This window comes from Doryrhamphus excisus, chromosome 20 (genome assembly GCF_030265055.1).
Source record: "Doryrhamphus excisus isolate RoL2022-K1 chromosome 20, RoL_Dexc_1.0, whole genome shotgun sequence".
Classification (NCBI taxonomy): Eukaryota; Metazoa; Chordata; class Actinopteri; order Syngnathiformes; family Syngnathidae; genus Doryrhamphus; species Doryrhamphus excisus.
In genome coordinates this window covers 8802548-8817901 of record NC_080485.1, presented here as the reverse complement: position 1 = coordinate 8817901, position 15354 = coordinate 8802548, and the positions used below count along the sequence as shown (strand labels likewise).

Genomic DNA, 15354 nt, shown 5'->3' with positions numbered 1-15354 from the left:
TAATTAAATCGGGCTGAAACAGCAGCTTGCCGCCACGGTGGAAAGTGCAGATTAGGCCTGTTTGTGCTTTAATTAAAATCTATTACCGCGCCTTTCTTTGCAATAGCTTTTACACACATACAGTATAGCAAGCAGAGCTCTCTTGATTAATACAATAGAGTAGAATATCCCTGAGGTCAAACAATTCAGAACTAGGCCAACATTATTTGGATAAATGTCAATAAAGTCACAATACCAAAACAGTCGCAAGTGTCAGCATTAAAAGGACCAAGTGTTGCCATATGTTTGGCTTTTTCCTGACATACAGTGTTGGGCAAATTACATTAAAAAAAGGACTGTATGTATAAGGTGTATAAGCTGCACCCACTAACTTTAGAGGAAACAAATGATTTGTACACATATGAGCATGCCAGTGTCATAAAATGGTATATTGTGGCACGCACGAGTCAATGAGGACCAGTCAGCTCTTTTAAAAATGTGCTCGTAAATGCGTACAGAATTGCAGGAGGTCGTTTATCAATATAACAGTCTGACTCACAGTTTCACCTTACAAACAACATTAAACTCATTACACAGCAACTTAACACTGAAATGTTATACCTCAGAAATATACAAATATGTACCAATACGGGTTTAAAATGAAAAAAAAAAAACATTTTGAGCATAGACTGCACACCATAGAATTGTGGATGGCACTGTGATGCTGTCCACCAGAGGAAGCCAGATGACCTGTAGCTCAAAGTCCAGAGGGAGGCTGATGTCATTGAAGCGCCCCAATGAATGATGCAATGTCTTATGGGAAAACGTTTTTTTAAACTTTGACAAGACAAATGTGTATATTTGTACGGTACACATTTTGAGTGTTAAGTTGCTGTGTGATGAATCTAGTGTGAGTAAAGTATTCTTTGAAAGATGACACTGTGAGTCAGACTGTTATATTGTCATATATAATGACCTCCTGAGATCTTGAATGGGTTCACAAGAATTTAGCCATAGATTAGCCATATAATCCACTGTATAAGCCGGAGGGTTCAAAGTTTAAGTAAAAAGTAGCATCTTAAACTGGAATTTACAGTATATAGAAAACGTTTTAGATCTTTGAGTTCAAACCATTAAAGATGGAAGCTAAAATAAAAGTGCTGCATTTATATTTGTGCTGAGTATATTTTTCACTTGTATGACAGTTAAGAATGTTAAATGTCAATTTTTAAATCCCTGTTCTGGTAATAAAGTTTATATAGTGGTGGCACTTTGACCCTAGAACAGATTATTTCCACTTTCATCATTTCCTATGGGGAAGTCCATCCTCAGAAGTTCCTAATATTTAAAACATACATACATTCTTTTCATTAGAATGACAATATCAGACATATAATACAGTTTCTCTCCTTTCCCTGCAAAGCTTGTGTATTTCCTGCTGTGTATTTGTAGTAATAAAGTGAGTCCTCATCATCCATCATCCACCTACTACGTGAATGCCCCCCACCCTCCTTCATGGCCTCAATCGGCCATTGCCTCTCCTTCACCTTAAAAAGCAAGAAGGTCACCCCCTCCCGGCAGCTTTATGAGCCTTATAATTAAAACATGGTGTAAATACTGGAGGTAGTGAAGGGCTGCTCTATAATTCTTTCCCGACTTATCGCCGCATCATTGAAGCAGGAAGACATCTGTTACTTTCACGTCCAAAAACACTCTGATGAGTTTTTTTTTTTTTTTAAGACAGCTACAGTTTACTTTTCTGATGACACCTGTATTTAATCTCTTGTAGTAAGATGGTGAGCATTGACAGATCAATGTTTGACTCAAGGGCGACTGGACAAGATTATTAATGTAGTTTGTTGAGGAACCTGACCTTGTGACCTCAATGTTATGGAATGAGCCTTGCACAAGCTGAGCTCATGTTTCTTTTTCATATCGCTGAGATTGGAGAACTAAAGCCAAGAAGCTGAAACAAAAAATTTGTAAAATATAAAGCAAGTTACCTGGTGTAATACAATCTCTTCTTTGGTGATACTTTTTCAAATTTCCTGTTGTGCTGCACTTTCTTCCCAGGACATTGCCTCGCAGAAGTTTTCTATGCCATCCCCAGTCCGCACGGTTATTGCAGCCGACTTTGACAACGATAATGAACTGGAGGTTTTCTTCAATAACATCGCCTACAGGGGGCCCTCGGCCAATAGACTGTTTAGGTATGCCGTCCGTAGTCCTGCAGCCATCCCACAATCATCACAACAACTTTGTATGTCTGTTTAAGGAGCATCAATTCAAGGACCACAACATTAGGTCAAACAAACTACAGTTCACAATACTACTGAGAGCTGTTTTTAATATTATGTATTAGTTTTGATGTATTTGTTGAATAATAGGAGCATGATGCAGTGCAATTCTATACTACAGCATACTTCACCCTTAACTATAGTATATCTCTCATTGAGAATATTTTTATGTTGTTGAGGTGCAGTTATATATCTGCAGGTGTGCCTAATGTTGTGGTCCCGTATGCTGAGAAGAATGTAAGAAATCCCAGCCAAGAAATCTTATCTGGCATCCTGCCTCCTGCACACATGGGCGCCTCTTTCATTAAGACACTTTTAGGTTGGGTCTCCTCGCTAGATAATATTAATGAACTCAGCCCTCCAAACACAATCTTAAGATGCATATCGAGTTGCTGGAGCTTAATTGTAGCATAAGCCCAAGCAGCTTGAATGAACAACACACAAAAAATAAAAAAAACATCTAATGAATGTTGCCATTAGGGGATGAATCCAAACATGTGGAATATCAGTTTAAGCCCCAGCGATTTTCTGGATGAAAACACTCCTGCTTGTGAGGTCAATGAGAGAGAATTTGTCTTTTTGGGGATGATGAAGATGGTCTGATGGGGGTCACCGCTGCATAGTACTTGGCTATGTTGTTGTTTATTTTGAAAATAAAGCAAGTCATTTAACTCTGCTCTCAAGCCATAAGAAACAAAGTTCAACTAATTAATCCACTATATGACCATCGATATTTAGCTGAGAACAGGGTTATTAAGAAACTAAATGTAAAAATGATAAACAACAATTCAAATAGCCACACTGTTTGCACACAATAACTCTATATATGAAGGCCACATTTACACCATGCAGTAACTACAGAATATACAAAAGCTAAATAAAAATACCCATATTCAATGTATGCAAAATGTATGTACAAAAATGATGGATTGTTATCATTTGTAGTAATGTGAATTGGTAATGAGAACAGGGATATTAAGAAACTAAATGTAAAAATGATAAACAACAACAATTCAAATAACCATACTGTTTGCACACGATAAATTTATATATGAAGGCCACATTTACACCATGTAGTAACTACAGAATATACAAAAGCTAAATAAAAATACCTATATACAATGGTATGCAAAATGTATGTACAAAAATGATAGGTGTAGGGATTTGTTATCATTTGTAGTAATGTGAATTGGTGATTGCTTTACATTTGAATCACTGTGGCTTGTTTTATTATAATTAAATTGAAAGTGTTGTTTTTTTTCCAACAATATTTAGTGCCCTCTGGAGGCCTAGATTGCGTATGGGCCTGCTGACTCTGGGTACACAGTAACTAAGATGTAAGATACATTTGTGTTGATTCAATAGAAAGCAATGCGGTAATGTATTTTATATTATTAAATTATACTGTAATCTGAAGATTGGTTGAAACTCATTTTCCGTATTTGTTCTCTAATATTGGCCATAACTAAAATAAATAAACAGCACCGATGATTCAGCACAGTGCTACTCATTGCAAGCTAAAACCATTATGACATAATATATTGTTAAACTACATTTTTGATAGCTTGTTGTTGTTTTGACATTTGGGGTATGTTGGTATGAGTGACACAAGAGTGACAGATTCTGACCTTATCTCATTGGCAGGGTGAGCAGGAGAGAGCATGCAGACCCACAGATCGAGGAGCTGAACGTTGGTGAGGCGTCTGAGCCAGAGGGGCGAGGAACCGGTGAGAGTTGACCAAATGCTGCCCTGCAGCATGAGAGATCATGTTATTAGAATGAGCCAACAACAGAAGTTTCAAATATAACCCTGTTGTTCCTTTTTGTGCCGTTAGATGGCACTAGAACTCCACTTCTGTACATTGCCCTTAATGTGTGCATCATTACTGTGATGGCTCTGCAGGAGCTGTAGCTACAGACTTTGATGGAGATGGCCGTCTGGAACTGCTGGTGTCTCATGGTGAAAGTGCAGCGCAACCACTGTCTGTCTACAAAGTCAACTTGGTAGGTTTTTGCCGCAAATAAAACTATATTTTTTTCCCTCTTCTCAAAATATATACTGCGTGTATTCCCAAGGGAACCAACAACGCATGGCTGCGTGTGATTCCCCGCACCAAGTTTGGTGCTTTTGCCAGAGGAGCTAAAGTGGTGGTGTACACCAAGAAGAGTGGACCCCATACACGCATCATTGATGGAGGTTCAGGATACCTCTGTGAGATGGAGCCTGTTGCACACTTTGGCCTTGGTGAGAATCATACTCTGCAAAGTTAAGCATGGGAAACTTCATAACTCCATATTTTTATTCATTTTCACTTCCTGTAGGTGTCATGGCCAGGTGTCCCAAACCATTTGTCTAAGGCTAAGTTCACATTGCATGGTATGATGTATGATTTTTACAATTTTGTTGTTCACATTCCCAAAAAAGTGACTTTTCGATGCGAACGCAAAGCATCCAGTAAGCATCCGGTCACATGCTTTGCTATATGTTTACATAAGTAAACAATGATTTTGTCGATACCTTCAAATTATCCTGCGTCGCAGATTAAGAAGAAAGAGGCACAACTATGTGGAGAACTTGATGTGATGTCTATTCCCACTGTGGAAATTGGACCAATCCACCCACACATGTCGGTGATGGGACATTGCCTTTTCACAGTCACTGCCTGGACGCTTTGCGTTTACATTGACAAGTTGCATTTTTTGGTAATATAAATAACCACATGAACAAAAGTTGGGCAAATTGGGCATCAGACCCTGCAGTGTGAACCTAGCCTAAGTGACCTGACTGTTTGAACTGGAGTAGCATCACAGATATCGGATTTCTTCATACGAATCAGGCCTGAATTGCATTTGAAAAAAGAGAGAGAAAAAAGAAATGTATATGTACACTGATTATAGGTATGAGCAAAAATTGACCTGCAGTGTGAACACAACCCACTGTACTGTACTGTATAATATTTGGACACCCACCACATGGTAATTTAAAATATCCCACAATATCTGATTAATACCATGTGAAACAAAGATTCAATCATTGTTTTGCATGTAAACAGCTGATTATAATAACTGATGACACACAGATGGTGAGAGATAGAATAAGCAGAAACTTCATGTGTAAAGCATCAGGCTGTTACCTCCGGCGTGATTGGACACCCGAGGGAAAGTGAAGAATCTGTGGGAGAGATGGATTGGTGCATGGAGGGGGGGTTAGTTGCCTCTGGATGCTGGCCTGCAATGTCACAAACTGGATCCCAGTTTAGCCCACACACACCGCTGTAACGTCCGACAGTCTCTCCAAGGCCTTCCAAATACACAGACACACACGCAAACCACAACAGCAAACCTTTTGGCACCAGATTTGCCACACAAGAGAAGTCCACACTTGCTAAAGGCATCAGTCACTCACCACCTCTCAGCCACAAAGTGACATATGGGCGCAAGTAGACATGAAATATTTTGAGGCACACCTGCTGGCTAGATTTGTCTGTCTGACAAAATAACTTGTGTTTGCACTACAAATGCCATTTTAATCAAGATTCTTCCTGAGGAGAGACATTTTTTTGTACTGATTTAGGACAGATATGACACTTTGTAAAAGTCTTAGGTTACACCTACTGTTTTTTTCACAGCAAAATAAAACTAAATGATAATAAAATAATAATTAATAACGAATAAAAATAATAGGAAGGCTTTAGTAATTACATTTTAGTTATAACTCATGCATGTAGAGGAAATGTTACCGTTTTGTTGGTTGACTATGGCTCATTATTAGTCAGAAAATATTGAATATTGAGTATTCTGGTCACTAAGCGTAAGTAATGCCACACTGCCTGCAAAGCTCTCCTCCCATTCCTTGTGGAAGTGGTAAGTTGTTGGCTTCTATGCCATTCTCCCCCACTCCATTTGAAACCCTGTCTATTTTCTTTCCTTTAGAAAAATGAATTGGAGGCTAATAAGTTAGCTCGCTAGCATCCTCTGCTTGAAGCCGTGATCGTTTCTTATGTCCCTGCAGTGATCCCGTAGCCTGTGCATTAACAAATTTGTGAAAACAAAGAATAATAGGAGTGTAAATGTGACTATAGGGGTGTTATTTCATGTCTTCAGTGCTCTAAAAATGGTTAAAAGTAGAAAGGAGCATTTCTCCTGTAATTATGAAAATATTAATATTGAATCATACTTTTCTGGGAATTCTGTTATCGCAGTTGCGTCTGGAACTAATTAACTCACGAGGGACGACGCATTTGCATACATTTGTATTTTCGACCAATTACAAAATGCCTCTTACAGTTTTCTATGTAGCTTTGACCTCAGGTCAACTTCACAACCGTAAAATGAGAATTGTGTCTCTGCTTTCTTAGGTAAGGACGTGGCCACAAATGTGGAGGTGTACTGGCCAGATGGTCGCTCCATCGCTCGACCCTTGGAACCATCAGAGATCAACTCTGTGCTGGAGATCCACTATCCGAGAGACGAAGAGGAAATCACGCCCACTGTGGAAATAGAGGTACTGTACTGTGGTCCTAGAAGGCCACACTGGATGGCTGTATTGCTTCACACTTGATAACTACACTTCCTGCATGAACATAAAAGTGGTACATAAAGTGGTCATCTACAACCATGCATTCTTGGTTTATTAATTTATTGTCAAGGTTGACATACATAGTCTAACTCTTTATCTTGCAGTGCGGTCACGGCTTTGCTCTTAATGAAAACGGCCGCTGCATCGGTGAGTTGAAACCTCCAGCTCGTTGTGGTCTCGTGTCAGAATCATGAAGCTCGGGTGCCTTCTCCTTCTGCCCTTTCCTCCTGTTCCTCAGATAAAGATGAGTGTACCCACTTTCCCTCTGTGTGTCCCTCCGACCGTCCTGTGTGCACCAACACCTACGGCAGTTTTAAATGCCGTGCCAAGAAGAGATGCAACCAGGGCTTTGAGCCCAACTATGATGGGTCCGCATGCGTGGGTGAGTGGTTAATTGTAGAAGTAGGCGATTTTTGGAGAAAAGCTATTTCCGATATTTGAAAACTTTAGAACATTCATTTTTTTACTGCTTATCCTCACGAGGGTCGAAGGGGGTGCTGGAGCCTATCCCACCTGTCTTTGGGCGAGAGACGGGGTACACCCTGGACTGGTCGCCAGCCAATCACAGGGCACATATAGACAAACAACCATTCACACTCACATTCATACCTATGGACAATTTGGAGTCACCAATTAACCTAGCATGTTTTTTTTTTTCAAACTCCACACAGAGATGGCTGAGGGTGGAATTGAACCCTGGTCTCCTAACTGTGAGGTCTGCGTGCTAACCACTCGACCGCCGTGCAGCTCAACTCTATAGCATCTATTTTTTAAAATTGAATAAGGATTTGGAGTGCATGACAAAATGGAAACGCAAACATCTCGAAACATAAAGAGTCATTTATGAAATATATTGCACAACACAACAGCAATAGAGCCAATATTGTAATTGCGGTATGGAACAAACAGAGTTCCTTGTAAACAACAGTACAGCAAATGAGTTTCACACCAACAGTTCAGTAGCACAACCACCATTTGAAAACGCATGCAGAGGTAGCTAAACCAATGATGCTTTCAAAAGCAGCTACCGCCATCTTGTGGACGTTATGCAAAAATACATCAGGAGATTGTATGCATTGACAGCTGACAATGCCACTATTTTCTAACCAGGCACTAATTAATTAGAGACTCCAGTGGTTATTCGCTTTTGTAAAGGATGTACCCGACAACTTTAGGAGACTTGGCGGCTAATTGATTTACATTCAAGCATTTAAAGTACTTTATATACAGTATTGTTTTTAGAATGTACTGTTAACAGTGGTTAACGTCTGTATGACATGTTACATAGACAAATATATTTCTATTTGCATTATTTATGATAGGAAAAGTCTTTGACCAGACTCCTTGAACAGTTCAACCGTAGAGGGAGTAAAAGGTTTTAATGGTGCCGATCTGCTCCGATCCACCGTCTTGCATGACTAATGTGCCCTCCCATGTGAGCCCTGTCAGCCATTCAGGCACAGATGTTGCAGATGTTGTCCAACTTCTTTGTCTGCTCTCTTCTGCAGCCCAAGTGGCTTACTTTGGGAAGACACGGTCTTCTGCAGAATGCACATGGTCAGCTTGTTCTTTCTGGCTGTCACCCATCGGCATGCTTCTTCTCATCTCTAACCATCTCCAGAGTGGACTACTGTAGCCGCCTCCCTCCCTCGACTCAGCTCTTGTCGTTTTAACAAGGATGTATAGAAACTATCTATCCTCTTTCTCGTCATCCTAAAACTTTCTATGGATCAGTGGTATTGCTCGTGTACAGCTGTTTCCACCTCTGGACTATACAGGTACTTTGCAGGGAGCATGCTAGAACTAACTCTGTTAGACTCGCAAAGCCCTCACGTCATCACCTGGCATTTATCTCAGCTGGATTTGAACCGAGTCCAAGTCAATAAGCGGAGGCCGCAGTGGGGAACTCGCTGCTCGGAACCGACTGGTTCCACCAGCCGCTTTCATTAGGGACACGCCGAGGTCGCCATCTGTATGTGCACAATGCCACTCTCATTCTATGTTCGGGCTTACCGGGATGCTGAGAAACACCAGGTCTCCAAGCTACAAGTTGTGTGTGTGTGTGTGTGTGTGTGTGTGTGCTAGGGAACATATGCCAGGCCATCTGCCTGAGGCGGTGGTGGCTAACATTTTGTTAACTATTAATAATTCTACAGCACAGTAAAGAAGACATGTTTTGTGAGCAAGCACAAGAAGACATTTAGTTTTAATTACTGGAATCTGCATGACATCACTCCAACTTACTGTTGTAGGAAATCAGACAAATTGTTCAGTACGACGTTGCATTCGTTTGAAATCCAAAACATGGTGTGATGAAAACACAATATTTTGGCTCAAAAGCATGAAATGCTACTTTTTGCCGAGTGGTTAGGGTGTGAAGATTATGGTGAGGGAACATTATTTTCATTAAAATAATCCATGAATCCCAAAATACTTAGTACTTAGTGTTTTCCATACATTCATGTGTTCCGCCACGAATAGATTTGGTGCTCACAAACACATTAGAATGCAAGGAATAATAACATGGAGCAGGACGGATTGATGTCGCAAACAAAAGGACTTTGTTGCTATATTTAGCGAGTAACCATACCACTCTAGATGTGTTTTTTCCACATAAAATTAGCGACTAGCGATAAATCTAGAGAAGAGTCTTTGGGAGTCTGCTGCGTGTCCCCATCCCCATCTAAAAAAGTTCATTTGGAGTTGTAAAAATGTCTGTGTTTTATTCACTTTTTGCAAATGCGTCATGGCTAAATATGCAAATTCAATATCACACCATTACGTTAACCCGTGACCGCACCCCATCGCCACAGATAGATCACAGCCCTGTAGGAAACACTAACTTAATGTACTTACAAAAAATCCAACACATTTCTCATTAAAACATGCTCCAGGCTTCTATCACATTCACCACAGTTCATTATTTCATTACAATGTATTATCCAAACCTCCCTGCTGATAAAGTTATTCAGTGAACACCATATTATAGAGAAATTAGATTCAAGTAGGAAGGAGAATGTGAAGCTTTTATTAAGCAACATCCTGTCCCTGGAATATAATATTTTCCTCTTGGTAATCAAATGAAACCAAAGAGAGCATTTAATGCAACTCTGGTGATTTCCCTGCCCATTTCACAAAAGGTCATGGCGACAGCGTAAAGAGAGCGGTTAACTCCTATAGTTGTTAAAAAATAGTTTAACAGATACCCATAGGGCTGTTTAAAAAAAAATAAATATGCAAACTCACTGAAAAACAGTAATACATATAAGGTTTTGTGCTTCAAAGTACAATATGAACCAACTCATACTGTTACTTTAAACTCAGAGTTGTCATCATATCACAAGAATAAAGTCAAAATTCATGAGAATAAAATTGAAATAATTGTAAATTGTATATACTGTATATATATTAATACAAAAGTGAGCAAAACTGTGTTTATTGTAAGGAGAAAAAGATGACAAAGCAACATTTTTATTGAAATAAATGATTTTCCCTCTCAAACATTGCATGTAAATTTGGTAGTTTAACAATAGAAAAGTCATTCTTCGCTATCCTCTTCCTCCTCCTGGCAACTAAAACCACTAAAGTCTTCTTCAGCATCACAATTGAACAGCTTCATAATTCCTTGATCACACACTTCATCAGTCAGTCCCGAGTAATCTAAACAGAAACTGGAGTAACCTTACCCTTGATCAAACTTACTTAATATGTATCAGATCGGTGCATAAGACTTCAAAATGTGACATTAGAATCCACTTCACTTTTTCCTGAAGCTGCACTCTAAGCATCATGGGACATGTAGTTCTTTTAGCTAAAAATGAGCTGCATCACTGTGCAAGCCGCAGGGTTCGAAGCTTGAGGAAAAAAGTAGCAGCTGATAAAATGTGTTTAGAGGTTGCAGAATTAGTGATATGTTCACTGGTTTACTTTTTTTTTTAAATTTAGATAGCGACAGCAGGGTGAGCAAGTGAACAAGTTAGTTCCAATTCAGTAAAAAACTTGGGAGTTTTGACCGACTCTCTAAAATAACGGCAATTTACATTTGCAGCAATGCAAACAAAGGAAAATTAAATATTTCCCCTTTTTTTTTCATAAAAATTTACTTTAAAACACTACATGAGCACAGATTTTTAGGCGCCAAATGTAAAAGACACATTTTTCCATTTCCAAAGTCATGTCTGCATGATTACCTAAACAGTTTTACAAACTGACGATATTCTGGCTCCAACTATGGCCCAAAGCAATATATTTCACAAGCTGCAGACAGCGTGAAATTCCCAAATTATTCACTTGCTCTCATCCAATTTGACTGACTTTACCATCACTGCAACTTCATCACGCAGGTTGTAGTGAAGTCATCTTTGTGTGATTCATGGACATATCGTATACTATATTTTGTACATCCTGTTCAAAAATTGAGTCGTCATGACAACAATCCATTTATGTGTTGGACACATCTGTAAATACAAAACTCACATTTGCTGCCTCAGATGTTTTTAATGACGGATAAACAGCATTGAAACAATTAAAGTCAAAACACTGAGGATCTCTGTCGGACCGACCAGTAATGGTGTCATGCTGACTTTGTGAGCCAAAGAGCCGTCGGCGAGCAAGAGAGCGTGAACAGCTGCAGGCAGGCCCGACAAGACGGGATCTGATAAAGTCCAATATTTTCGATTTTTTTTTTTTACTCAGGTTTATTGCAAAGATTCAACTTGCATGAAACAACAAAGATCACCAATGTGCATGTTCTTAAAAATGTTCCTCCTAATCCCACAGTCCTTATTATTTATCATCAAAGCATGAAAAGAGTTTGTATATTTTCCTAAAAAATACGCCAAAGTGGGATGACATTTTAGAATGTTATGAACAGATCATTCTTTGTTCGACTTAATGCAATATTCATCTTCCTGCTCATTATTCACCGGATAAAACTGTCCCGTCGGAAAACATGGCAGAGGTTACCGACTGTCGGAGGATTGTTCAACGTATGAGCTAATTCCCAAGAAAAAAGGGAAAAAATGACAGCGACGGATATCTCTGCTCGGCTACTTTATCTGGAAGAAGGATTACGTCGCTTTTTGGAAAGAGTGGAAGTGCACGATGACAGAAAGACATCAGTGAATACAATAACAGAACTGTGATAAAGTTTGGCTCAAGAGGACTGAAAAATGGTGTCATTGAATGATGTCTTGGCTACAAGAGGATGCTCTGTGTGTGTGTGTGTGTGTGTGTGTGTCTGTCCCAGCTGTGTTTTCCAGTGCTGTAGCAAAATAAGGCACACAACACAGGAACACAACATGCATGCTTTTAATCACAAATCTCTCCTACAAGCACACAATGTCTACATTGAACTTTTGGTGTTGATGCAAGACAGAACAGTTATGGTAAGTTACAATATTGTTGACAGGAAATAACCAAAAGTGGATTTGTTAAAGAATAAATGGGCTGAAATGAGCCTGAGCTATCGAAATCTATCGAAATCAGTGGTGTCATTGGGGCACTTTTTATTTATTTTTTTATTTATTTATGGGCCTTGGCTGCTTATTATTGGTCCTCGGCACATTGTAAAACAACTACAATTAAAGAAGAAAGCTAAAAAAAACCCAGCAAAAATCCATAAAAGGGCATTAATTAAGGAGAATAAAGTCATAATATGAAGCGGAAATATAAAGTATTGAAGATTTTTTTTCACAGTCTTAATATTATGAGAAACAAAGAATGAAATTGCAATTTTAGGAAATTTAGGTTGGGTAAAATATTATTGTATGTATAAGATATTATTATTATATTATTATTATTCCAATGCTGAAGTTAAAACATGAGAATAAAGACATAATATAAAAAAGGTGGGAAAAATAAATAATAGTAAAATTAAAAAAATAATTGTAAAAAATTGTAAAAAATAAAATTGAAAACAAATTATCAAAGACAAAAGTTTAACATGAGGAGACATCTTAAGTCATACTAAAAATATGCTTTGATGCAGGCTGTTTTTTCTTGAAATATAAAAATGTCTTTGCTTTGTATGCAGCCCTAAGTTAAAAACCAAACACAAACAGTTATTGACACAACATCAGAAAAGAGAAAAAAATGTTTTCCAGTCAAAGCTTTTGTGTGTGAATATCTTGTTTTGCCTGAAACACAAAGATAATAGGTCTACTTTCATGGATGACTAAGGAAATTTTAAAAATATTCTCAGTTGAGAAGTTGAAATTAGAGGATATTTACATTTTTTTTAAATAAAATATATATTTTTTAATAACCTGCTGTTTGTCTATACTGTATTTGTCCTGTGATTGACAGGTGAACAATCCCACCTCTTGCCTAAGGCCTACCTTGAAAAGAGATTTAATATATAATAATGATATGATAATCATAATTGCATCAGCTCATCTCAAGTCATTTTATTACATTCCATCCTGTCTGAATGAACATAATTAAAGCAATCCAAGCAGAGTTAACATCTGTAATTACATTCCATGTAAATCTTATTCGGGATAGATACATTGGTAATTTTAAAAAGCTGGTTATTTTGCTCCTGATATAATTGTAATACAATCCATGAACCTTCATTGCCGTCATGCCGGGCCTTCTTCTCGCTGTCACATTGGTGCACCATCCCCATTTATTTGTCTTGAGTAAAAATGCAACACAATAACTTTGGTGTCACTTTGAAAACAGTTGATTGGCGCTGATGTTCTAAGTGGAACCACGCTCTTCCAACTTGAAAAAAGCCGGGGTAGGTCAACACAGGGGCTGTCTGTCAGGTTGAGGTTAAATAGGTTTTCATGCCAATGTTAACAGGCAGGGCATAAGAGGGTGAAATAAGTACAATAAATAATCATAAGCTGGCAGATCAAACCCGTGGGTTCCACTAGGGTGGGGTTCAATGCTGGAATTTCAAAATATGTTCTATGTGCACACAATTCGGCCCACAAGCTATAAAGTAGGCTTGGAGTTTTGTCCCCCTGTGCAATTGAGTTGGGCACCCCTGTTGCAGACAGTCACATTTGTGTTTTTTAGTCCAGAACATTTGACAGTGAGGCTGGGTGAACAGTTTCATTCTGACAAAAATGTCAAAAAGACAAAAGAAATTAATATTTCCAATAAACAAAACCATTGTGGACCGTCATATTTGTATTTGTTTGCCCTTCAGTTAGCTAGCAGGGTTGAGCGGACTGTACCATATTTGATTCTGAGGTGAATGAAATTAAAATGGCAAACATTGAAATTAAAAAGGTCATATTTGTGTGGTTCCTGAATGACAACGTTTTTTTGTAATTTTTTTTAAATGAAAATGTACATCCTGATTTAGAGCTTGTCCACACATTACTTTATGTAAATGTCATCTACGTCCGTCATCTAACTGTGGATGACGCTACCACCTTTACACCGGTTCATACATACAATCTATCGACGCGGTAACACAACGACGGTGTGTTCATCAGTTCATCCATAAAATACATTTTTTTGCTACAAAAACATAAACATTCAAACTTACCATTGGCATGTTCGCGGTAGTAGAGTCAAAAAAAAATCCACGTCAGCAGACCCTTATTAGGACTTCCTCAGCCGCGCACTTCTGTGACGTCACTACCGGAAGCGATTGGATTTGTTTTAAAAAATTATTTAACGGCAAAATATAAGTTTATTGGTGTTGTACCAATGATATTTGGTTGTATATGTTTTCTTTACATTTTTGTAAAGTGTATTTTACTAATTTGTTATTTTTGTTAATTGATTTGTGTGCCTGGTGGGAAGACAGGAAATATATGAGGAGGATTTGCCAACCACCTGTAAAGCAGGTTGCAAGGTGGGATAGTAAAACACAGAAAAACTACAAGTAAAACTACAAGTACAAAAAATGTTCATTACTATTTTTTGCACTTTTTGTCCACATTTCTGTACACCCTGGAAATGGATCTGGAAAGCACAATAAACACCATGACCGTTATCTTTTTGACTCTGCCATTGTTTTTTCCTCACTGTTCTGAGGGTCTAATACACATAGACGTATTATATTGCCAAAGTAATTTTCTCAGATTGAATTCCTGATGTTTGCTCAAGCACTTATGTAATGTAATTCTGAAATAAATAAGTATTCATAGACGATTCCGGACATATGAGGAATGGCGGACTTTAAGTGCAGGCCTGGCTTTTGTCCGCTGCCAAGAGTGTTCCCTGAGAGGCGGTGTTTGATGCATGTACATGCAAGCACACAATGGTACACTTCATTTTACGTACAGTGCTGCCTGGTGCCAAACCCTGCTGCCACTTTAAATCATTTTTGAACACTGGAGCAACATTAGTTTGCTGACTTTTTGCTCATTCACAGAGAGAAACAGTTCAACCAATCAATAGCAGAGTTTATTTTCTACTTCTGTCTGGACTGTGGAAAAGACAGCCGTATTTCATGTTTGGAGAAAAAGGGCAGGAAAGGGCGTAGAGGAAGTGGAATGAAATGAGGGAAACATGTGCGGCCAAAGTGCAAGGAAT

At 38.5% G+C, this 15354-nt stretch overlaps 1 protein-coding gene and 1 long non-coding RNA gene across 6 annotated transcripts in view; one reads left to right on the top strand and one right to left on the bottom strand.

Moving 5' to 3' along the window:
* Positions 1-14445, bottom strand: part of LOC131108080 (uncharacterized) — a 59712-nt gene extending 45267 nt beyond the window's left edge. For all 4 annotated transcript variants that reach the window (XR_009120398.1, XR_009120396.1, XR_009120399.1 and 1 more), the window contains exons 1-2: positions 14360-14445; positions 3905-4026 (exon numbers count right to left, since the gene is read on the bottom strand). This is a non-coding gene — a long non-coding RNA (uncharacterized LOC131108080). The remainder of the gene's footprint in view (positions 1-3904; positions 4027-14359) is intronic.
* Positions 1-14793, top strand: part of crtac1b (cartilage acidic protein 1b) — a 33907-nt gene extending 19114 nt beyond the window's left edge. The window contains exons 8-15 of one of the 2 annotated variants that reach the window (XM_058058833.1): positions 2053-2189; positions 3921-4003; positions 4180-4280; positions 4353-4521; positions 6635-6780; positions 6960-7002; positions 7094-7237; positions 8364-14793. In XM_058058833.1, the coding sequence (XP_057914816.1) occupies positions 2053-2189; positions 3921-4003; positions 4180-4280; positions 4353-4521; positions 6635-6780; positions 6960-7002; positions 7094-7237; positions 8364-8491 (951 nt within the window). In that variant the 3' untranslated portion in view covers positions 8492-14793. The remainder of the gene's footprint in view (positions 1-2052; positions 2190-3920; positions 4004-4179; positions 4281-4352; positions 4522-6634; positions 6781-6959; positions 7003-7093; positions 7238-8363) is intronic. The other variant, XM_058058834.1, reaches the window with a different exon arrangement.
* The last annotated feature ends 561 nt before the right edge of the window (positions 14794-15354 follow it).